Source organism: Stigmatopora argus, chromosome 20, assembly GCF_051989625.1.
Source record: "Stigmatopora argus isolate UIUO_Sarg chromosome 20, RoL_Sarg_1.0, whole genome shotgun sequence".
Classification (NCBI taxonomy): domain Eukaryota; kingdom Metazoa; phylum Chordata; class Actinopteri; order Syngnathiformes; family Syngnathidae; genus Stigmatopora; species Stigmatopora argus.
In genome coordinates, this window is record NC_135406.1 from 3,506,409 (window position 1) to 3,532,454 (window position 26,046).

General features: G+C 42.3%; 1 protein-coding gene and 1 long non-coding RNA gene across 3 annotated transcripts in view; both read right to left on the bottom strand.

The window, feature by feature from the left end:
• LOC144066255 (uncharacterized) overlaps nucleotides 1-9,787 on the bottom strand; it is an 80,076-nt gene extending 70,289 nt beyond the window's left edge. Inside the window, exons 1-2 of the long non-coding RNA XR_013297425.1 lie at nucleotides 9,650-9,787; nucleotides 9,230-9,291 (exon numbers count right to left, since the gene is read on the bottom strand). This is a non-coding gene — a long non-coding RNA (uncharacterized LOC144066255). The remainder of the gene's footprint in view (nucleotides 1-9,229; nucleotides 9,292-9,649) is intronic.
• A 6,018-nt stretch (nucleotides 9,788-15,805) lies between these two features.
• LOC144065827 (ephrin-B3-like) overlaps nucleotides 15,806-26,046 on the bottom strand; it is a 55,413-nt gene continuing 45,172 nt past the window's right edge. Inside the window, exons 3-5 of one of the 2 annotated variants that reach the window (XM_077588969.1) lie at nucleotides 24,077-24,169; nucleotides 19,519-19,578; nucleotides 15,806-17,230 (exon numbers count right to left, since the gene is read on the bottom strand). In XM_077588969.1, coding sequence (XP_077445095.1) covers nucleotides 16,791-17,230; nucleotides 19,519-19,578; nucleotides 24,077-24,169 — 593 coding nt within the window. In that variant the 3' untranslated portion in view covers nucleotides 15,806-16,790. The remainder of the gene's footprint in view (nucleotides 17,231-19,518; nucleotides 19,579-24,076; nucleotides 24,170-26,046) is intronic. The other variant, XM_077588970.1, reaches the window with a different exon arrangement.

Genomic DNA, 26,046 nt, shown 5'->3' on the forward strand with positions numbered 1-26,046 from the left:
TACACTCGGTCTTTTAACGCGGGTGTGTGTGTTCGCACGGGGTTGTTTTTCGCGTGCTGCGACCGTTAACCGTTTTCGGTGCACAAACAAGAAAGTTCGTTTTGAAGCTTTTGTACATGGCGGAATGAAAACGGAAAAAAAATGGCGGGCGATTACGGTTTGCTTAAAGGTGTCCATCTAGCTTGGGATGAGATGGCGGTATGATACCGAGGCTACCTGATTTTGACAAAAAAAGACAAACTAGAAGTAGGGATGGTTTATCGTAGCCTGGTTTGTCAGAATGTCAGAATTGACTTCAATTCGAGGTTATTTTTGAACGAAAATGGCGTAAATAAAATGATACTTAGGGGAGAAAAACAAAATTTTAACGTACTCTAAAATGTTGTAGGACATTTTTGTGAATTTCTTTTTGAGTCCTAAAACTGGCAGAAAATCAAATTGACCAAAAACTAAAACGGATACAAGTTACCCTAAAATAAATCCTTTCAAAAATTAAACCCAATAAAAACTAGAGAAAAATGAATTACGTCAAAATAGGCAAAAAATAAGACAAACTATAATAGATAAATTCACCAATGAATACAACCTGGGGTGTCCAAACTAACTAACCGTATTAATCATTGGACTGTTTGAATCCTTCTCCATTATTTCCAAAAATTTTAGGAAACTGAAATTTTAGTATTTACCGTATTTTCACGACTATAAGGCGCACAAAAAAGTCTTAAATTTTCTACAAAATAGACAGGGCGTCTTATAATCCAGTGCGCTTTATATATGGACCAATACTAAAATTGTTATCACGATAAAATAAAATAAATCAGTCTATAGGACAACTACGGCAAGCAGCCCCCGACTCTACTATTTTCCCTGTAGAAAAAGTACTGCGCAGTGACTGCTGGGAAATGTAGTTCTTTTGTCAATACACCCAATGGATTGTGGCCTGTATACATCGACATCAGCACAGCTTGACGAAGGGTGGCAGGCAGCACCGGGCTAGTTATGTTAGCTACTAACTAGCTATTATTTGCGAATGGATTGTGGCCTGGCGATCGGCATCAACACAGCCTTGCGAAACACCTTTGTGTGTTTAAAACACAGAAATAGCACTCGTTACTGACACTGTGGCTAAAAATACGATGCGCCATATAGTCGTGAAAATACGGTAGTTTACTATGAATAAGCTGACTTAAAACAAACAATCTAATGTCATAAATAGTTTTCCGTGTTTTTCAGTCTTGCAAGTGTGTCATTTGGACAACGCTGGCGACCCGCTTAACGCGGCATACTTTCGTTCTCCACTTTTTTTCAAGGAGACGCAAGCAGAGTCGCCCAGGTGGTGCCAACCGAGCGCCCTGGAGCGGCGCCCAGACTGGCAACGGCAGGGCACTACAAGCCAATAGCGTCCCTCCCCCTCATGCGGATCGCAATTATCCACGCTCTGGTCCCTGGAGGCCGAGAGGAAATGAGATGCCTCGTGGAAGGATGGCGTCTGCGGGAAATATGACGTCGTCTTATACTCGGGGGCGAGGTAACGACGGCACCCGCTGGGAGATGACGTTCCCTTCCGTCTAAAAAGCTATTTTAAAAATAACCCCTTTATTCTTTTTGGGCTCAGGTGAAATGATTTCAAATCAAAGTTATTTTATTCAGCGCCACAAGTTAATGACATTGAAATGTACTGCATTCATAAACAGAATTGACGTGTGCATCCTTAAAAAGTAGCTTGACTCGGGGCTATTTTTTTTCCTCTAATGGAGAAAAAAAAGATCTTAATTGAATTAAAGTTGGACTTTATTTTCCTCGTTCATTGGCTCCTTTTAAAACAACCTCGGGGACATTCATTTAATTTTTGGAATTGATTTGGACGTCAAACAAAGAAAACTTTACAATGGATTTTACAACTAGAGCGCGTCACTATGCAGTTGTTGTTGTTATTTTTACCATACTGCACGTAGATGAGTCACCTTGAAATCTTCGGGTCACGTGATAGTCTGACTAACCAAAACAAATTCATCTGGAAGGCAACTCAACTTATGGGAGGGGCTTAATCATCAAGAAAATACTCCAAAGTAAAACGTCAACCACTCCAAAAGACCTCTGTCAGGTCAATTTTAATACAAAAAAAACCCTAATTCATGATTATTTCTACATGGACCACCCTATAAAAGCGTTTTTTTTGTACCACGGCGTGAACCTAGTTGTTTCTCCTCTTCCCCCGGCACCGCCGATGTCTTTGTCCCCCCTTCTGTCCCTCATCTGTTCCACATTCAGGACAGTAGTCAGCCTGCTTCCATGACTATGGGCTTTATTTACCGTATCCAGGCTGGAGAGGGCGCCGGGTGGAAAGACAAGCCCGGGGGGCCGCCAAAGCCATACTTGTCCGTCGCCCGTCTTTGTACGCGGCGTCCAGCGAACGCAAGCCCCTCTAAAAAGCACATCTGCGCCGGGTCCCGACTCAAAATGCACCGTGAAGACGCATTCTTCTTCTATTCCACACCCTTTACGGACCCTCCTTCTGCGTTTGTCGGCGGCAGATGGGCCCCGCGTATGACGGCGGGGTCACGGGGTCACATCCACATGGGGTCGCGCTCTGGTCTTTTGTGTATCGGCGAGTGTGTGCGTCAGTGTGTAGTTTGACCTCTAGTGAATACGTTTTTTTTTCTTCTATATTACACTGTAGCAATGGACTTTTTACATGAAAATCATGCCGCAAATTTAGGTGATTTATGGGTTTTTTGAAAGGACCGAGTTGCCGATGTTAGCAAAGGACGTCTATTTCGTTTTAGATTGGCGCTAGACCGCCATTTTTTTGGATCGCAATGTCGGGGTGACCGCAAAAAATACAAATACGTACATTACTTACTTGTTTGGGGTCCGCGGAGGTCAACTTTTGGCGATGTAAGGACTTACAGTGGTAACTCGACCTACGATAAGCGATTGCTAATTCAAGACTACTTCTCGTTGGCAAGTGGTCGTGCGTTATCCTTTTGTGAGTACATTTGTGTGCATCATTTTCGGAATATTTTGAAGGGAATACAAGCGCAAACAGGCCATCGATAGCGAACGTGAGGGTGGAGGCGTGGCAAACCGCTAACCCAGAAAACGAAGGTAACAAAAGATTAAAACAAAATTAGAATTCAGTTTTGCGTAAAGTTACATTAAACATATGTTTGAGTGTGTCTGTATATATTAATCCAAGTTCATTTAAATTTGTTTGTTGGTTTACGAGTGCGTTGTTGCAAAATGCATCTAATTTTACTTCTATTAAACACATTTTATTACTATTAAACCACTAGTTATGTGTTACTTTGTTAATAGATGGCAAAATTAGAAGTAATAAAACATATTTTCCAATCCAATATCCTGTTTTTGGTGTTTTTTTCAGAGGGTTGGAACAAATTCATTTGTTTTTAATTAATTTTAATGGGAAACGTTCGCTCGAGTTACGAAAAGCTCGACATACGATCTCAGTCCCGGAACGCATCAAGTTCATATGTCGAGGTATCACTGTATATTGTAAATATAGTCCACAAAGTATGAAATGAGAAGATAATTTTTCCATGCAAAACTGGATATTATTAATAGTAACACTATATCAGTTAATAATGTGCAAAAGCGCCTAGTTGCTGAGCAAGTTAGATCAAGTGAGGCAAACCAACCCATGAGACAAGCAACCCCGTTCTCCCTTATGCATGTCAACAGCCAACCGACCGGCAAAAGTTCAGAATCAAGGTTTACTAACAATTGCAGGTTTTCACACACACACACACCTGCCCTTGTTGTGACTGTAGACACATCAAGCAGTCACGCCTGTTTGTTGGCATACATGTCTGAGTGTGTGTGTGTGGGTGTGTGTGTGGGTATGTGTGCGGGTGTGTATGTGTGCGCGTAAGAGAAAAGCCCGGGGCCATGCTGATCGGCAACGACTCGTAATTTGCATAATGAAATTCCCCCAAAAGAAGACAACGTAAAACAAGAGACCTAAACAAAGCCTTGACATTCCCGCACACGTAGGCGTTAAAATTCCAGTAGGGGCGCCGTTCGCGCAAACGACAATAATAATAATAACAGCTTCTATTTCCGTTAGATTTTTATTCATCTTTAGGGTGGCTTTTCTGGGTTTGATTAGCGTGTTCTTTTTGAAAATAGATGTTTTTATGAGGTCGGGTTTAACGTCAATAAGGCGTTTTGCCTGGTGCTGAATTAGAAAGCGAATAAAACTAGTTTGGAAAATGTGTTGTGGCAGTTATTTTGGAGTTTGACAAGTTACTATTGTAAAAATAATAATTTTGTTATAGTGAGTTCTATCAATAGCCGTTATTTTATCCGTTTTTTATTGAAGGAATTCGCTTTTTGGTTCCAGTTAATGTTTAACCTTGACTTGTACTCGCGCTAATCAAGGAGAGAATCTGAGTGCAAATGCTTTTTTTATTTCGCGTCAGCTGACCTGATTGGCGAGATGATGAAGGCGCATCAAAACAACCAAAATAAAGCAATGTTTTAGTTGTTTTTTTAGCAATTTACAGGGAAAACAATGAAAATGTTGAGTTTTCCTCTCTGACTGCTCATTTGAACTTACCAAGACGATTCATTTTGAAGCCGTTTGCCATCTTTATGTTTTTATTTCGCTTTATTTTAGGGTGGCGACCTCTGAAAATTCTCTTTACCCACTATCCAATCCGATTTTGGCATCCCTGGCAAAAACCCATGCCTACGTGCCTTTGAGCCAACCCAAAGTACATTTCCCCCCCCCAAGTGTGAGCGTGCATATAATGCGCGACGGGACGGGACAACCCGCGCATAGGTACCCTCGTGTTCCCGCATTAACCACGCGCATATGTACAAACGCTTTGTGCGCGTATGGCACGGACGTGACTTTCCATAATCTTGCTCGTGGTCTCTTTGGAGACGCTTTTTTTGCCGTTTTACCCGACAACGCGGAACCGAGGGCCCTTTTCCGTACGTCGGGTTCCGTTTCCTCTGGCAACGGAAGTTCGGTATTGAGGCGTCATGCTAGACAAAACATCTTTTCCCCTTGCTCGGGTTCTTCTCTCTTTTTTTTTTTAACGTGTGCCCTTTTCTGCAGGGTTCGCGCACAAACACGGCTCAGCGCCTCCCTGGATACACACTTACATACACACACATACACACACACTATTCTCCACGCTCATTGTTGCGGTCTGACAGCTTTTGTACTGGCGTTCCCTCCTCCGCTCTCCCTAATTCAGCAACTCAGCGCCCAGCTCACTACGCCCGGCGCACACACATTCCACAACGTAGAGGTCAAAGGGGGCAGCCGCCTCTGTAAAAAAGGGACGAATCGCGGGAGACTCATTCGCTTTCTGCCGACGCTTCACTTTTTTAGGGGGAGCTCTCGGGGCGTGTTTGTTCCTTCTCACGCTTTGTTAGCCTCGCAGCCACGATGATTTCAACGTTTAAAAACCCCAACAAGTTCAGAGTCGCCGTCCACTTTCCTCGAAGTACAGTATTTTTCCCACGTATAAGCCGCCGTGACCGGACGTTTCGTCGAAGGACGTTTGGTCCCCGGACGTTTGGTCCCTGGGCGTTTGGTCGCCGGGTTCGCTCGCTGTCAAATTATGACAGAGTTTACTGTTGATATTTTGATATTATATATTTAGATATTAAACTCACTCTCTCTCTCTCATGATTATAATTTTGAGAGCTGGTTTCAACAGTAACAACCCGGCGACCAAACGTCCGTTCGACCAAACGTCTTTCGACGAAACGTCCGAGTACCAGTGACTGCTGGGAAATATAGTCCTTTTGTCAATACACCCAGGTTGACAGCTGTGATAACTTTGCACAAATAGTATCAATATACTACAACGGCGAACACACTAATTTGGTGCTACATGCACCAAATGCACGCTAAAGGACGTTTTTAAAAAGGCAACGGAAGCAAAACTGAGTTTGGTTGTACTTTATTTAGCCATTTTACAATGTACTCACGTTATCATCACCCACAAATCCATCAAAGTCCACATTTTCTGTGTCCGGATTGAACAATTGTCCATCGAAAACGCTGAGTTAAATACGTTCGTCCAGGCGGCCACAATCCATTCGCAAATAGTAGCTAGCTGGTAGCTAGTGTAACTTTTCCAACGGTGCTTTCCATGCTTTATTGATGTCGATGTATACAGACCACAATCCATTGGGTGTATTGACAAAAGAACTCCTACATATCCCAGCAGTCACTGCGCAGTACTTTGTTTACGGGAAAATAGTAGAGTCGTTGTACCCTATCAACTGATTCATTTGATTTTATCGTGATAACAATTTTAGTATTGGTCCATATATAAAGCGCACTGGATTATAAGGCGCCCTGTCTATTTTGGAGAACATTTAAGACTTTTATGTGCGCCTTATAGTCGTGAAAATACGGTAGTAAATGGCTAAATGACAAAACAATGCTCCAACGTTTCTGTTTTGAGTTTATTTTGAAAGCAACCTCCATCCAAGCGTTGCCACAATCAACTCGCGTGATCTTTTCCCCGAGACTACTTCCTCCCCAACTGCCATTCGTCGCCAACTAAGTCATCACCTGCCAACGTACGGCAAAAAAACTAACGTTACTTAAACCGCTCACGTCTCAAGGCCACGCTTTACTCGGGTTTCCAACGATCTCACTCGGCTCGGCGCTCGGCGGGAGATCAAGTATTCATGAAAGATCAGAAAAAAAAAAAGGGAAGATTACACAAGTCGTCAAGCGTCAGGTCGAGTTGAACACGACCAAATTTGTACGTGGGATGCCTCGGCCTGTGAAATCCTTCTGGATGGATTGAAATGTGGGAGAAAAAAAAAAGCCTCACCTCGCGGATCACGGCGAAGGGCGTGGCGCCGCTTCCCGGGGAGTGAAAATTCAATCGGATTCCCTTTGAACGGGAGTCGCTTTGAACTTGTCGTTTAAAAGCAAAGGGTCTCCTGACACGATTTGATGGTGCAAATGCGCACAGGTGGGAATCCGACTTTTTTTTTAACAAAAAAAAACAACTTGGTTCGCCCGCCATGATGAAAACTCGCACTCGCATCCATCCATCAAACGCGCCTGCGTTGTTTTGGTTCCAATCCGCCGTAAAGGCGCATTAGCAATCAGCAAAGGCGTCCGCCGATGCCATCTGCATATTTTCCGCGCTCCGCCGTACGCTATTAGCAAAGACGCACGCGGGCGCGCAAATGAGACGAAGATGAAGAAGAGCGAAGGCGCTCAAGCTCGGCCTCTTCATCTCGCGTGATGGGAGCCCATGCGTTACCCCAAGAAAATACAGCCAAACAAAAGCCGCCCTCCAAGAAAAAAATGGGTTTTACGGCTCTTCTTGCCAAGCCAAGGTAATCCGACACCCTTGGCGAACTTTCAGGCGTAAACACAGGCAATGAGGAGATAAAATACGCAATTGTACAAAAAAATAACTACATAGACAACTACTACTAAGTACTACTATTGTATGTATAGATACTGCATATTCTTGAATATAAAGCCATTGTTATTATATCTTGGTTATTTTAGCTAATTTTATGCTACTGACAGCACTATACGTCCAATCCAGTTGAAATGGAAGGTTGGCAGTGTCCCAAAAAATAACTATATACACAACTACTACCAAGTACTACGATTGGATGTATATAAGATACTGCACTCGCTTGAAAATAAAGCCATTGTTATTATATCTGGGTCATTTTAACAAATTTTCTGCTACTGACAGCCCTAGACGTCCAATCCATTTGAAATGGAAGGTCGGCAGTGTCCCAAAAAATAACTATATACACAAGTACTACGATTGGATGTATATAAATACTGCACTCTCTTGAAAATAAAGTCATTGTTATTATATCTTGGTCATTTTAGCTAATTTTATGTTACTGACAGCCCTAGACGTCCAATCCATTTGAAATGGAAGGTTGGCAGCATCCCAAAAAATAACTATAAACAAAACTACTACCAAGTACTACTATTGTATGTATATAAGATACTGCACTCGCTTGAAAATAAAGCCATTGTTATTATATCTGGGTCATTTTAGCTAATTTTATGCTACTGATAGAACTAGACGTCCAATCCATTTGAAATGGAAGGTTGGTAGTGTCCCAAAAAATAACTATATACACAACTACTACCAAGTACTACGATTGGATGTATATAAGATACTGCACTCGCTTGAAAATAAAGTCATTGTTATTATATCTGGGTCATTTTAACTAATTTCAGCTACTAAAAGGATTAGACGTCCAATCCATTTGAAATGGAAGGTTGGCAGCGTCCCAAAAAATAACTATAAACACAACTACTACCAAGTACTACTATTGTATGTATATAAGATACTGCACTTTCTTGAAAATAAAGTTATTGTTATTATATCTGGGTCATTTTAACTAATTTTCTGCTACTGACAGCACTAGACGTCCAATCCAGTTGAAATGGAAGGTTGGCAGCATCCCAAAAAATAACTATATACACAACTACTACCAAGTACTACTATTGTATGAATATATACTGCATTCTCTTGAATATAAAGTCATTGTAATTATATAATTAATTCGCAGCAAACCTTCCTTTTCAAATGGATTGGACGTCAATCTCGGAGTACATATTGCGCAATATGGATTAAAAAACGTAACTATGAGCAATTCTTATTACACGTTTCATAATTAATCATGGAGGCATTTTATATAACTATGAATCAATATGAATACAAACTAGAAAGCTCAAATCATGCAATACTTTAGTTTCAGTGCCATTGACGTCAATTGACGTCCAATTCTTGGCTCAAATGAACAATAATGGATGACGTCAGCATGTAATATGATATCTATTTGCACTTATTTCTCAGATTTACTCCTTTCAAGTATCAAATCAGTACCGATAACGATCCTAATGATTACATACAACAAATATGTAAAAATGGCATATTAAACAAACCATAGAATATCATTTTATATGATTTTTTGTCATATCTAATAAGCTAGAAAGGTCCTATGTGACATTAAACAAGTAAAATTAACATTTCTGCCCACGCAAAACGGGAGATGATAATAATAGAAGCTAAATTATAAAGATAAGGCAGTCACAAAGAAAGAAAATATGCAAACAAGGACTTATAATGACGGGATTAGCATTTAAATGACATATTGCAGTGTTAAAATAATATAATAGTCGATATTTCAACCGTTTTTGGACGCGTGGGAGCGCAAATTTAGGAAAACTTGGTCCTACCTTGTGTACTTTGGTTGCATCATTTGGACGAGCATGACCGTCACCTGAAGATGTACGACGAGCTGCCAAAAATAAAAATATATAAATCATATTTTCAGGACAGGAATTCAGGTTAAATGAACTTTTTTTTAAAAAGCTTGGAGGGAAGAGTGCTGTTTTTTCTATTAACTTTACTTAAAGTGACTGAGAAATACTTTATAACATCGATTTTCTGTCTAACCATCGTGGATTTAAAACATATTCGCATATATTCATAATCAATGTTTTTAAATGGTATCATGAAGTGTTGTTGTTGTTTTACTGGTACCTCGGAAAAACGTTTTTTTCCTGATGTGATTTATTATGAGATCTTATCTGAAATACACTGTAAAATGTTAAACAAATGTATGTTTTTTTTATTAATGTTGAAAAAAGACTTACCTAGTTGGATTTATTATGATTTCTTGTAGAAACAACGTCGATGGGAGTTGAAAATGTTTGGTGAGGAAAAAAGTCGCAGCCGAAATGGATCAGCAATCAATGTTGACCGCTGGTTGGTTGCGCAGGTGACAGGTTTGCGTCCGCGTTGCCTCAGCCAATCAGGAGCGAGAAAAATATCAGGTGACTTGGAATGAATGATCCGAGGCAGATATTGTTTAAAAATAAATAAAGATAAACTAATTCAAATTAATTCTCTTCTGTTGCTGTTGTCATCATTTTAAACACTTTCAATGGCAACTCATATTTGACCTATTTTTAAAGTATTTGCAATTATAGTATATATTATAATAATCCTTGTATATCATTTTTATCTAATTAGTAATGCCTTTACGAATACAGTGTATATACATATACATACACATATATACACACACATATATATGTGTGTATATATATATATATATATATATACAAATATACATATATATGTGTATATATGTATATATATATACACACATATACATATATACATATATATATACATATATACACATATATATATACATATATACATATATATACATACATATATATACATATATATACATATACATACATATACATACATATATACATATATATATACATATACATACATATATATACATATACATACATATACATACATATATACATATATATACATATACATACATATACATACATACACATATATATACACACATACCAGTGGCGGGCCGTCAGGGCCTTCAAGGCCTTCTCTGCTGGCCTAAGAAATATCTGAATCATATTATATTTTGTCCATCAATACGTACTTATTATTCCAAATGGTCTGTTAGCTTCCTTTCATTGCTTTTCCCCCTGGTTGCACCGCTTCCAGATGTGTGTTTTCATATTGAAGCATTTAACCAATCACATTTCAGCCATTATTTGTTGCCAGATCAGATCTGCCTCAAAGCCTGCACAATCAGTTCTTGCGGGCTCTGCTGCATTAAACTAGACTGTTGCTTTTAACCAATCAGATTTCGAGTTGGCAACCCCACAATGATTTTTCATAGGCGTTAGCATTTTGCTGGCTGGGACATGTCATTGCTTTCACAAACTATGATTGGCTAGTAGGCGGGCCAAAGCAGTACCGAGGCAGCCGAGATCGCCAACTCCACCCACTATGGCCGACAGAAGCAAAAACAAATAGATTCTGTTTGCTCACAAAGCTATTTTCTAGACAGACTTTTTCAGGAAAAAAATGGACATCATTAAGAAAGGGCGGTCAACTCCTAAGCTAGCAAGCCTGTTACAGCCGGGAAAATGGTGTGTGGGGCACTTTCAGCGCGCTAACTTAGCTCCACAAGAAAATAGTATATTGTTGTGTTGATTTAATGCCATTTTCAAAACGGACTATGCCGGAAATATGACAGGACAGCCTCCACTTTCATCATTAGCTTCGATGGCGATAGAAAATAAGGAAGAAAGAAAGGAGGATGGATATTGTGTAAAAAGGATTTTTGGTGAGTAAAATATGGCTATATTCCTAAATAATATTTCAATTGTGGGCCAAGTTCTGATATCTGAAAAGCTCCAGTGTTTGTATTTAAGCTCGTGTTTGTATTTAATCACAAAATGCTGCTAGGAAGTGGATTTTACCCCAGTTTAATTTTTGGCGTTTCACCATTGACTTCCATCGCTGTCTTTTCCCGGGAAAAAATCCCCCCCCTGGCCTGGTTGTAATGTCTCAAAAGCTCCAGTATTTGTATTCAATCAATAAATGATGCTAGGAAGTGGATTTTACCTAATTTTAGTATTTTAGTGCATTTTTTGTCATTTCACGTATGGACGTATCGACGTTCATCGCTGTCTTTTTACCGGGGAAATGATACTCCGGGCCCGGTTCTGATGTCTAAAAAGCTCCAGTATTTGTATTTAATCAATAAATGCTGTTTTTGGCTGGATTTTACCCCATTTTTGGGAAATGTTTGCCCGTACGCCATTGACGTTCATCGCCGTCTTTTCCCGGGAAAATCACCCCCTGGCCTGGTTTTAATGTCTGAAAAGCTCCAGTATTTGTATTTAATCATTAAATGCTGCTAGGAAGTGGATTTTACCCCATTTTTGTGCATTAATTTATTGATTATTTTTTATGTGTCGCAGCTGTAGCTGCAGTAGAGGTTTTATAGCCATAAAATAGTTTTTGAGGGTTGGATTGATACGTTGAAGGCGCTACCAGAAAATGCACCGCCCGCCACTGATATATATATACATATATAAATATATATATAGATATAGACATACATATACACATATACATATATATATATATATATATATATATATACATATACATATACACATATACATATACATATACATATATATATATATATACACATATACATATACATACATATACATATATATATATATATATATATATATATATACATATACATATACACATACACATATACACATACACATATACATATATATATATATATATATATATATATATATATATATATATATATATATATATTTATAATTTGTGTGTTTATGGAAGTAAAAAAAAATAAACATGGCGGAAATGAGTCATGCATGCCACAAAAATGACTGAAAATCTTTTGGGTTATTTTTGGAGCAAAATGTGTTGCCGTTCTCTGCACTCGCTTGTCATTTGTATATCAATCAAAGTTTTCAGTGTTTCCTCAAAGACCCCCGAGTGGGGTTACGAGCACCTGGTTGCCGTGGTAACAGAGCTGGATGCTCACATCCTCTCCTTCGCTCTTGTCAAAGTGATACTGGGGAACAATGGGGGAATATTTGTGTCGCTGGGAGCCAGTGTGTGTGTGTGCGTGTGTGTGTGTGTATATGTGTGTGTGAGGTGCGTCGGTAATCGACTCACGCACACACACACACCATCGATCAAAGTGGTCACCCCCTCAAGCCCACCCTGGTGGCAAATGAGGATACATTGAAGGGATGCCAAGTGTTCCCATAGCAATGTTGAGGGGAAAAAAAGAATGAAATCAACTCTGTCAATAGCTTGGTTGCTAAGCAACACTAGTTTGATAAGTTGTTGATAACACTAGCGGGGGTTTGTTTGTGTGAAGCTATTAGGGGGACCGCTCAAAGAAACCCCGCTGAGGGAAGTCTATAAGACCGATAAGAGGAGTAAACGGCGACCGGCGGACCCCCGATACACACCACCGGATACACACTGGACACAAAAGAGCTTCGCACAATAATGACGCTCACATGACGACCAAAAGTGGTGCTTAAACATTTGGATTTTTTTTATTCAATTGTTTTTTTTTTCTTTTTTCAAAGCAGGAATGTAGTCATCTTTTCCTCTCTTCGGAGGCGCGTCGGGGGTGGGCGGTCGGGTGGGTCGACCGCGGGGGTCGCCGTGATGGGCGGAGGCCTTCCAAATACAACACATCGCAATTCGGGAGGTTTCGTTATTCGGGTGCGCTTCCGTTCAATGGCTGTTGGCACAAGCACACACACACGTACACCCGCACGTTGCCCAGCCAATGGCGGCGGCGGCGGCGTCGTACAACCCCCGCGCCATCCCCCCCCCCTTCCACTTTTTTTCACCCAGAGGTCAAACACAAACGGTGAGACGTTCACATTCACGTGAAAATATGAAAAAAAAAACATTTGCAAAACTACTAGGGTCAATGTTGTCCCGTGATTTGACCCCGCCCCTAACCCCGCCCCCTTTGAGGTTGCAGCCTTCTTTGTTTTTTGTTGTGTACGTCACAAAACGTTGTTCCAAAAGTCGTCCACACGGCCTCGGGGGCGCGTCCGCTACTCTCTCGACTCGTTGGAAAAGACAAAGACAGTGCGGCGAAAAAGAAGAAAGTTTATCGTGAGAAACGGCCCCTCCCCCACGAGACCACCGCTCATCTTTTCAACACCGTCAAATATAAGCCGGGCTACGAAAAAAAGGTGACAATCAAAGCACATCTTAATACAAAGTGTAGATGACGTCAGGTACCGATACGAAACACAATTAAGGAAAGATCACAGGTAAAACGCGGGTGTGTGAGTCGGCTTGCGTGTGTTTGTGTGTGTGTGAATGCCACCGTCAACCAGTTTACACAAAAGCCACAAAATGTTTGCGCAACACAAAACAATTTTACTGCTAAGCACGTGAACAAATAGCGCCTCCAAATGGGTCGCCGCCCGCGGTGGGGGAGGGACCCGTGGACGTGGGCGGGGCAGTCATTAACAGACAAGTAATGTAACGCGACGAGAGGACTACTTTTGAAAATGTGCCTCCGCTAATTCGGCTTGCGTGATCGAGATGCGCCAGTTCGACTCCGGGAAATTACGTTTCGGTGCTCAGGCCGCCGCCCCGTTGGGATCGTGACCGGACGATTCGCCGAAAGACGTTTGGCCGACGGACAGTTCGCCGAACGGACGTTTCGCCTAAACGGGATTCGCGCTCGCCCCGCCCCTGGATTGTGTGTGTACATGTTTTTCAACCTCGGCCCGCAGGCCATATACGGCCCGTTACAGATAACATTCATTTAGGAATAACAAGAGCATGTACTGCCCCCCGCTGGACATATTTCTAAATACAAGTACGTACTACAATGTGCTGCCAATTTTTGATATTTTTAATTTTATCCTTGCGTTTAAAGTAGTAGCCATTTGGACACGCAATGTAATTTACCAAAGCTGGGGATTGATGTCTGACACTGAGAAAAAACTACACTAGAAGATTTATGTGAAAATCTAAGTGCCTTGGACAGACTAGAGGGCTTAGAGAACAATACAGACGCTCCCCTACTTACGAACGCAATTGGTTCCGAGCGATTGTTCATAAGTTGAATTTGTTTGTAAGTTGATTCAGTGCACAAACACACGCAAGCCGACTCACACACCCGCGTTTGAATTGAATTGAATTTGTATGTTTAAGGCTTGTATAAGTAACACGCATTGGTTTGTACTGAAAAAAAACCATTTAATAAAATGGAGAATATGTACAGTACTGTAGAGAGAGAGAGATTTATGTATTAGAAACTGGCCAAAAGAAGCGACCTAATGACGATTGCACAGTTTTCTTCTTTTTTTCATCATAAATGATGCGGTAGCACTGTATGGCATCATTCAATTGATTTGCAAACTTTGTGCAACGTTCAATATTTGGGTCCTGCTGCTCGATCTTTCTGTTTATAAATGGTACTGAATGTGCAACGCTCACCACTCTCACGCGCATCAAGCTTCGTTATTATTGCCACTCGTTTCAAATGAAATGGCTTGCCTCTTCCTTGCAACTCCCTCAATAGAAGCCTTTAGCTTTTTACCAACCATATTCAATATTGGATGCATGAGATATTTAATGATACAAATGAAAAAGGGTCTTTGCACACTGGAGATACATTCACGCACTTCCGCATTGCAACGAAGAAGAAGGTAGATGCTGGGTGAGCTGAGCTCTCACAGCGCCAGGCGTCGGTATTAGCGGCGGAAAGAAGTACTACTCCGAAAAAGGCGCGAAATACAAAATTGGACTTGCGAACATTTTTGGACTTAAACGCAATTTGCAGACATGTTCGTATGTACCGTTGTTCGTAAGTTGAATGTTCGTAAGTAGGGGAGCGTCTGTACCTGAAAATGCCATGGAACACACTTTTACTTCTAGTTTAATTTTAAATAGTTTCCCATTATTTTAGTAAATATATATTCAAAATGATTTGCTGAGAACCTTAATTCAAAGATTAATCTCAACGTTTTCTATGCTGGTGTCAGTTTTCTGGAGTAGGATTTCTGGATTTACAATTTCATTACAGTAGTACTTACTGTTACTACTACTTTATTGTCTCTATTTCTTCTGTCACGTACTGTTCTGCGTGATTTCCAAATGGCTACTACTTTAAACGCAAGGATAAAATAAAGATATAAAAAATTGACAGCACATTGTAGTACGTACTTGTATTTAGAAATATGTCCAGCGGGGGCAGTACATGTCCTTGCTATTCCTAAATGAATGTTATCTGTAACGGGCCGTATATGGCCCGCGGGCCGAGGTTGAAAAACATGTACACACACGATCCAGGGCCGGGGCGAGCGCGCGAATCCCGTTTCGGCGAAACGTCCGTTCGGCGAACTGTCCGTCGGCCAAACGTCTTTCGGCGAATCGTCCGAGTACCGTTGGGATCCTTCATGTCCTGGTGGTCCGTCCTAAGCGCTGCTTTGTCCTCGCCCAACCCCGCACGTTTCCACGTAAAAAATAAAAAATAAAAACATTTGGAATCGGACAAAACGTATAGCGATCATCATCGGCTCTACCTCGACACTTCCACGAACGAAGTCTAAAACCTCAACACTACGGCATCAAACGAGAAGCTATAAAAATATACAAACACCTGCAGGCAGGTGTTAAGGGGAGGGGCATGTTGGCAGAAAGAAAAAAAAATCAAGGGGGAGGGGGTTAAATGAATATCAAAGGCAGATTGTACGACGGGAAATTGTGAAGGATGGAGAAGAAAAAAACGGGGGGTGCGCTTTAGGGTAAAATAGAACAAAAAAATATAGCGAGTAAAGGAAAAACCATCTATTTACTGGATATTTATATATAGCATCTATAAGTGTGGATAGCCATAGAAAAATCTCACTTGGTTGGATTTTTGTGTGGGATATCCGCTCACTATTTTGTGTTTTGGTATTTTTTTAAGACAATTCTAAAGAGCACATTCACGCCCAAGTCGCACCCACACATACCCACGCATACACATCTTATTAAAATATACAAGAGTCTGAGTGTCGGCGCGGCACGACTCCTCGAGCCCCGGGTCCCGGGTTGGTCGCCGACCCCCCCCCACCCGGGCGGGGTTGTGCCGTTGGGTTCCAGGCAGGTTCGGCGAATGGGATGGCTCCGCCTCAGTCCGGGTTTCCGTTAACGTATGTTTTCCGAATAAAGTCCTTCATGATTACTCCAACAGCCGCTTTCTGAGTCCGAAAGCCACGTTCGCGGGCTTCTCGGTGCATTGTGGGAATCTGGCACTCGGAAGTGCGATGGCGAGGGTTGGATTGGGTGAGAAGGCAGAAAGGGGAGGAGCTTCGGGCCGGGGGGCGGGGCTCAGAGGGGTTCTGAGAGCGCAGAGTCCAGTTTTCATACTTTGTAGTAGATGTTAGCCGGGCTCTGCGGCGGCATTTCCTGCACGATGTAGACGGGGTGTCCGTAGTCGCCGCTCACCTTCTCGTAGTGGGGGCAGTAGGCGGAGTCCGAGCTCCTCAGGGGGATGATGATGTCGCTGGGCTCGGAGCCGTTGTTGTTGGAGCTGCCCATGCCGCCTCCCCCGCCGCCGCCGCCGCCCCGCTTGGGGCTGGTGAGCGAAGACAGCGATAGCGGCGGGTGGTGGGTGTCCGAGTGCTTGGCGTGCCGCCGCCGGTAGCACACCACGCAGATGACGGCGGTGACCAGAAGCAGGAAAGCCGAACCCCCGGCCGCGCCGGCGATCACGGCGATGTTGGACGACTGCAGCGGGCCGTTTTCCCCGCCGCCGTCGGCTCCTCCGAAGGTGTTGGGTCCTCTCGAATGGGTGGAGTTTCCTGGGGAAAAAAAGATTAAAACATTTACGTTTTTGGGTTCGAGACCCCTTGCTGAAACGATGAATGAAAATACAGATGTACCTCTACTTATGAATGCTTACGAGGTTACGTTTCAAGTTACAAAACCCTTCCGGAACCAATTCATTTGGTAAGAAGAGCTACCACTGTACAGTGGTACCTCGACCTACCATCAGCTCTACCTACGACATGCTCGAGGTAGGATGAAAATTTCGATCGAATAATTCGCCCGAGATACGATCAAAATTTAGAGATGCGACCAAGCCAGGTGGCCATGAAATGAGAGGCTGTTTATCATTGTAGCGCACTGTCTTTTTTGCTGCATCTTTCATGTATAACAGATACCTACGAGCACTGAACGATTTATTCAGACGAGTTTCGACCAGGAAACGCACAACGCGCATGCGCGGGCAAAAAGAGGGCTTTCTGGGTAATGAAGTATACTCGTGCACACAACACCGATAGCCAATGGCACCCTTTCTCAGAATAAAACTTCATTACCCACAATCAATACGTGGGTAGGCTGTTATTCCGTCCTTAGCCTGTTAGCTCCTGCCATCGCTCATTCAAGACTACTACTTCTCGTTGGCAAGTGGTCGTGCGTTATCCTATTGTGAGGACATTTGTGTGCATCATTTTCGGAATATTTTGAAGGGAATACAACAGCAAACAGCCCATCGATAGCGAACGTGAGGGTGGAGGCGTGGCAAACAACTAACCCAGCCAGAACAAAGGTAAAAAATAGATTAAAACAAAATTAGAATTCAGTTTTGTGTAAAGTTACATTAAACGTATGTTTGAGTGTCTGTATATATATTAATCCAAGTTCATTTAAATTAGTTTGTTCCAAATTTGAAGAAATAAAACATTTTTTCCAATCCAATAACCTGTTTTTGGTGTTTTTTTCAGTGGGTTGGTACAAATTAATTTGTTTTCAATTCATTTCAATGGGAAACGTTCGCTCGAGTTACGAAAAGCTCGACATACCATTATCCGATTATCTCACGTTAAGTTGCCCTGTACAAAATAAACATATTTCATAGTGCCCTCTAGTAAGACTGTCAAAATAAGAGGCCATTTCTCCACAGCATGACATTGAGGTACCAGCCAAGCCGTAGCATATAATCAAGGTAGCACGCAGCCCAACAACTATGTTGACTTTGCGCCACCACCGACTAAAACCGCACCGCTGTAGTCCTGGACCACACAGTTAAGACAACCCGTTCTAATCCCCCTACCCCTACCCCCCAAAAAGCCACTTTTTCCTTAGTATGCGGCAGGTGAACCGCTTCGGGTCCCGACCGCACGTCGCCGGCAGATAAAGCCCCGGTGATATGGCGAGCGTTATTCCTGGCACGCACGGCCATTTTTCTTCTCCCACATCCCCTGTCGGTCTTGGCTTTATTGGAGCAGTAATGACCCACCTTGCTCTGAGCTCACATACACACACCGGCACAATGGCGAAGCATGGCGCACACCGTGGTGGCGCACAGCAAAGTGCTAATACTGGCTTTCTTCCTCTCTCCATTAAGCGACATCCCTCATTCTCCATCTCCATTATGACTGTCACCTTTGACTGGTTCTCTGCATTATAAACCCTCTTCCGTCACCTCGAAACCTATTTTCTTTTTCTTTTTTCTCCACTCGGTGGATCACAGGCAGGCAATAATGCCTATTTCAAAGGCGTCTGAAATGAAAGGTCAACGCGGGCACAAAATTAAAAGCCCTAATCCCTTAAATTCGGTCGAAAGACTAAAGCCCTATTAAAATCACATGCCTTAATCATGGCCGACCTTCGTCGGAAATCTTGCGCTACCGCGTCGCTAATTGAGCGCGCGTTGTTTTTCAAAGCACGCTGCAGAATCCCATCGTCTGCTCCGTCACCCCCACACCACCACCAGCTTCTCCCTCTCCCATCCAGGCTGCAACATCTAATGACAGTCATAACTCTGTCAAACGTTGCCGGCGGTCTCGCCTCCGTCTTTTCTTCCTCCCTCTTCCGTCTACCGTCATCCATCTTTTTTTGTACTTTGCCCAGCGTAGCTATTAGCCGTCCACTTAACTCCGAGGGGCCGAGAGCGGGAAGAAGAAGAAGAAGAAGCTCCGGATTTAAATAGAGAGATCCGCAGATGTCGCCGCTGCACATCCTCCATCTGCCCACCCGACTTTAAACCCATCCCATCCCCCCCGGGGCTTTTCATTGTTGTTTTTTATTTCGATTATTTTCCGCGTTCGTCTTGTGGATGGTCTCCGCTTGGCATGGTGCTTACCTGAGTTCCTGTTGGTGGAGCGACCCGCTGGTTCTTTCTTGGGAGGTAGTCCGTATGGACCTTTAAAGGGAAAGACAACACCTAGTACACACCGGATTTTTCGGACTAAAAGTCGCATTAGCCAAAAATATACACAATAAAGATGGAAAAAACAATATATAAGTCGCACTGGAGTATGAGCGGCATTTTTGGGAAGGAAATTATTTGGTTTGATCGGAAACCGAGAGCAAAGATATGTTAAAGTAACATTAATCTTTTCATTTAACAGTTTTCCGATAATTATCGTGACCGGACGTTTCGTCGAAAGACGTTTGGTCGACCGGACGTTTGGTCCCCGGACGTTTGGTCGAACGGGCGTTTGGTAGAACGGACGTTTGGTAGAACAGACGTTTGGTAGAATGGACGTTTGGTCGCCGAGTTCGCTCGCTGTCAAATTATGACAGGGAGTTTACTGTTGATATTTTGATTTTAGATATTTAGATATTAAACTCACTCTCTCTCATGATTATAATTTTGAGAGCTGGTTTCAACAGTAACAACCCAGCGACCAAACGTCCGGGGACCAAACGTCCGGTCGACCAAACGTCCGGGGACCAAACGTCCGGGGACCAAACGTCCGTTCGACCAAACGTCCGTTCGACCAAACGTCCAGTCGACCAAACGTCCGGTCGACCAAACGTCCGTTCGACCAAACGTCCATTCGACCAAACGTCCGTTCTACCAAACGTCCGTTCGACCAAACGTCTTTCGGCGAAACATCCGAGTACCGATAATTATAGTCTAAAAAAACAACATAACATGCACTTAAAAATTAACAGGCCAAGCCAAACAGAAAAAAGTGCGACTTATAGTCCAGAAAATACGGTAAATGACCATTATTTAATTATTGGACACTATTTTTTGGTCAATTACAGAAGAAAAAAATAAAGACTCATTTTGCCGTGCAATAAAAACATGCAGAATTAAAAAAAAACATGTCTGCCCCACTTCCTGGAAAACTTTTCTTTTTCTTTACTGTTACAGATCAGCAAATTGAAATCCTGCGTTATTAAAACTGATTCCATCTGCTGGGGTGGACATGATAAATGTGTTGTCTTTCCCTTTCAGGGGACGTACGGCAGTATTTGTCACTTCTTATTAGCGCCTTGTCATTTATACACAAGTCAAACTCTTTCAAAGGATCTCCAAACAAAGGCGGAATTCTTTCCTTTTATTTATCGTGTTGGGCAACGCGGTCGTTGGAAAGCTGTGTTTTCAACAAGCAGACCGGCACAGCTGTAATCCGCGCTCGCTAAATCAGCCCATCTGCCTCCCAGGCCGTCACCGTGGTGATTAAAATGTACGCGCATGCTTGGCCAAACAAGTACACTAATAGATCATGCTGATACTATCTTGGTCATGAGATGAATTTAAATAGTAAGGCGAGGGATCATTCATTTCAGTTAGAAATACCTGGTATCTAGTACAATTTTAATATTAAATATAAAAAAAAATATGGGAATACCGTATTTTCACGACTATAAGGCGCACCACATTATAAGGCGCACCCTCAGTGAATAACACATTTTTTTCATATATAAAGCACACTGGATTATAAGGTGCACTGTCTGTTTAGTCCAGTACACGGTCGATTGGTCGCCGGTACCGCATTTTCTGGACTATAAGTCGAGCTTTTTTTTATAGTTTGTGCGACTTGTTTTATTTTTCTCTCTCTGACTATGTCTATTTAGCCTGTTTAGTCCGGTACATGGTCGATTGGTCGCCGGTACCCGCATTTTCTGGACTATAAGTCGAGCTTTTTTTATAGTTTGTGCGACTTGTTATATTTTTCTCTCTCTGACTATGTCTATTTAGCCTGTTTCGTCCGGTACACGGTCGATTGGTCGCCGGTACCGCATTTTCTGGACTATAAGTCAAGCATTTTTTCATAGTTTGTGCGACTTGTTTTATTTTTCTCTCTCTGACTATGTCTATTTAGCCTGTTTAGTCCGGTACACGGTCGATTGGTCGCCAATACCGCATTTTCTGGACTATAAGTCGAGCTTTTTTTTATAGTTTGTGCGACTTGTTTCATTTTTCTCTCTCTGACTATGTCTATTTAGCCTGTTTAGTCTGATACACGGTCGATTGGTCACCGGTCTTTTGGTCGCCGATCTTTTGGTCGCCGGTTTTTTGGTCGCCGGTCTTTTGGTCGCCGGTCTTTTGGTCGCCCGTTGTCGCGGTCGGGGCGACCAAAAGACGGCGACCAATCGACCGCACATGGTTTAGTCCATTTAACATATGTTTTGTGTTGGGTTCTGATTAAATAAAAAAATCCCCTCCCAAAAAAATGCGACTTATACTCCAGTGCGACTTATATATTGTTTTTTCTCCTTCATTTTGTATTCTTGGGCTAGCGCGACTTATACTCAGGTGCGAGTTATAGTCCGAAAAATACGGCATTTTTCTATTGTGATATAAGACCGTGAAGATTGCCTCCCCCATTTTCAGCTGCCTGAACATCGCTTTACTGGACATGAACTGACATGTACACGTTCTAAAAAAGAATGTAAAAAAACAGAAACAAACGCCACGCGGGAAGGCACCTGCTCCGATCGATAGCGAGTGTGACAGCGAGCGGTCGAGATAGATGTGCAGTGAAATAAGTCAATGTGAGCACGCGCCAACGCCGGCCGTGCGTGCGCGTGGGGAGACGACAAACAACACGGTCGTGACCTTTCGGCAGCACCGGCGATAAGATGGAGAGAAAAATCGGAGAGCAGATGGAGGACTTGGACAAAGAAATTAAACACAGACGTGGAGCGCCGGGGCGCGGAGGAAGAGTGGAAAATTCATTGGCTGCCAATGTAAAGACACATTTTCACCCGTTCCTTTTCACAATAAAACTGGGACGCGCAGTACTTTACAAGGGTCAGGTTCGTGTTTACGAAAAGACGAGAGTTGGGAAACCTGGCAGGGACTGTCAAAAATGTCTTTTTGTTTATTTGATATCGGGTTTTGAAATCAGATGATAGATTGATCCGGTTCAAAAAAGATTCGATATGCCTGCAGCCATGTTTAAAATGACATGTATTTTGCTATTTTGAATTTAGTATGCACAAAACGAGGTGAACCGACCAGTTTTTCTGTGAATATCAAGTTCGTAAACCGGTACCGTGTTGAAAACATACCTGTAGAGGGCAGCATTTTATGCAAAACAAAAAAACCAGACACCTACAGTGGTACCTTGACCTACGATTAGCTCGTGGTACGACATGCTCGTGGTACGACGAAAATTTCGATCGAATAATTCGCCCGAGATACGATCAAAATTTCGAGATGCGACCAAGCCAGGTGGCCATGACATGAGAGGCTGTTTATCATTGTAGCGCACTGTCTTTTTTTGCCGCATCTCTTTCGTGTCTAACAGATATCTACAAGCACTGAAGGATTTATTCAGACGAGTTTCGACCAGGAAATGTGTGGGCAAGAAGAGGGCTTTCTGGGTAATGAAGTATACTCGTGCACATAACACCGATAGGCAATGGCACCCTTTCTCAGAATAAAACTTCATTACCCACAATCAATACGTGGGTAGGCTGTTATTCCTTCCTTAGCGTGTTAGCTCCCACGATTGCTCATTCAAGACTACTTCTCATTGGCAAGTGGTCGTGCATTATCCTATTGTGAGGACATTTGTGTGCATCATTTTCAGAATAATTTGAAAGAAATACAACAGCAAACAGCCTATCGATAGCGAACGTGAGGGTGGAGGCGTGGCAAACCGCTAACCCGGAAAACGAAGGTAACAAAATATTAAGACAAAACTAGAATTCAGTTTTGTGTAAAGTTACATTAAAAGTATGTTTGAGAGTGTCTGTATATATTAATCCAAGTTAATTTAAAATTGTTTTTTTCGTTTGCGAGTGCCGTGGATAAAGTCCCCCCCGAACACCCCCCTCCGTCTCTACCCTCCGCGAAATGCGTCTAATTTTACTTCTATTAAACACATTTTATTACTATTAAACCACTCGTTATTTATTACTTTGTGAAAATATGGCGAATTAGAAGAAATAAAACATTTTTTCCAATCCAATATCCTGTTTTGGGTGTTTTTTCAGAGGGTTGGAACGAATTAATTTGTTTTCAGTTCATTTCAATGGGACGGATTACGATCGTATGTCGAGGTACCACTGTATTTTAACACGTTGTTCTCTATTTAATAGTTATTGAGCTCTGACCAAAAAAAAAAACTCCCCCAAAAAGCCGTCTTGCATTTTTTCCCTCTTCATTCTGCTCTATTTTCAATCGAGCTGGTGCGATTCAGAAGCCGAAAAATCCGTTAACACATTCAAAACGTGCAGTGGGGCTCATTAGAGCAAAGCGATCCCACACTTCTGCGCCGTTCCCACCACTTAAAAGCTCTAATATGCTCGCTGAGAGGAGCCGCCCACAAGCCAGCGAGCGTACGTACGCCAGCGAGGAAAGATAAAAGCCCAAAAAGAATATATCTTCATTTTTTTTTTTGATGACGGTGACACACAAACAAGTGAAAATAGCATAAATCAGGATAACTTACTCTGCCCCACTTTCAGGACCACCTTCATGCCCTGCGTGGCACAGACTCCCCCCCTCATGCTGTCCAGACCTTGACGCGTGCCATCTGATGTAGCTGCGGGGACGCAAAGACAAAATGATAAGTTTATTAATAGGTATACATTAATATAATATAAACAATACAAGGTGGGAATTGGGTACATCTCTGGCATTAAACATGCAAGTGAGAATCGTCCTGGCATCCTCTGTCCATTTAGTCGCGCATAATCAAAACACTTAAGGTAATCTGATTCAAACAATTGCATAAGATAACCGAATAACACCATTAATGTCCAAAAACAACTGCCACAACAATTGCATATCATGTCGGAAACCAAAAACACCTGCGTAAGAATTTGCACAAGTAAGCATAATAATTTCATATAAGGTAAACCGAGCGACAGTATTTTGAAACAATATGCGAGTATTTTCAGAAGTTGATTCGATTATCGCCATCTGCCGGAATCCAAGTCAAAGCAATTTAAGAGTCCTTCCCAGATCTTCATTGCGAACTCCGATCAACAGTCCTCAGCCTGGAACATGGTGACCTGTCCCGTCAATAGTCCTGAAAACAATTAAATATCCTCGAAACCAGCTGCCATGTAGAGCAGGGGTCTCAAACCGGTCCTCAAAGGACCGCAGTGGGTTCCGGTTTTCATTCCAACTCAACAAGAGGATACCTTTTGCAAGTGTAATCAGTTAATCAGTTGATTGCAGCCAGGTGCTACTTATTTTAGAAGACACCTGATTGGTTAAAATGTCAACACTGGATCGGTTGGAACAAAAACCAGGACCCCCTGCGGCCCTCGGTGGGATCGGTTTGGGACACCTGATGTAGAGTGACCTCGAGCTTGCTCGGTCCCAAATTGGAATAAAGCTCCTATACATTATTAATGATTAATGCCCATATAATAACATCCCAGAATAACCCCAACGCTGTCCCTACCCTCCGCGAAATGTGTCTAATTTTACTCCTATTAAACACATTATTACTATCAAACCACTCGTTATTTATTACTTTGTCAATATATGGCGAATTATAAGAAATAAAACATTTTTTTTCAATCCAATATCCTGTTTTTAGGTGGTTTTTTCAGAGAGTTGGAACGAATTAATTTGTTTCCCATTCATTTCAATGGGAAACTTCTGCTCGAGTTACGAGAATCTTGTCATACGAGCTCAGTGCCGGAACGGATTAAGCTCGTATCTCGAGGTACCACTGTATGCGAGAAAATACGGTAATTGGTAATAAAGGTCTCGGTGATCTATCTGTCAGGTCAATAGTCCTGAAAACAATTAAATGTCCTCGGAGCCAGCTGTGGGGGGAGTGTCCTTGTTATATCAAGCCTTCGTCTGCTTCGTAAGAATGATTTAATAAAATGCACATATTCCATATGTCCCCCAATATGCAGATATATAATAATATCCCAGAATAACCCTAACACAAAATAGCATTGTTAGCAAGACGTCCCTCCACTTCCGACAATAAATTCTGCTCATATCGTCAACAATTCCGGGAGGCCGACAAGTGACATTTGCAGAAGCGGCAATTTAAAAGCCAGGCTCCAAACTTTGAAATGTCAAACTAGAAAGCCGACAAGCACTTTAATAAGTCCACATTTTAAGCTTCCTCGCCGCCGGCATCCATTAACGACGACGCGGCCGGCCTCGTTCGAACCGGCGACGGCCGTCCCGGGCAGGACGAGCCACTTTGGTATTAATACCAGGTTTGGGCTTGGCAATTTTGCCTTAAATTGAGATTTAAGAGGTGTAATTGCCCTTTATTATAAGAGCCCGAGAAAGGAATGTCTTTATGGGGATGAAAGTACGGGTTGGGCTCCTAAAACGGTGACGCAGTTTTAGGTTTGTGGTCACCCAGCAAGGTATTTAAGCTTGAAAAACTTTGGCCTACCTGGTCCTATAAAATACAAGTGAGAAGAAAAGTCTTTTAAA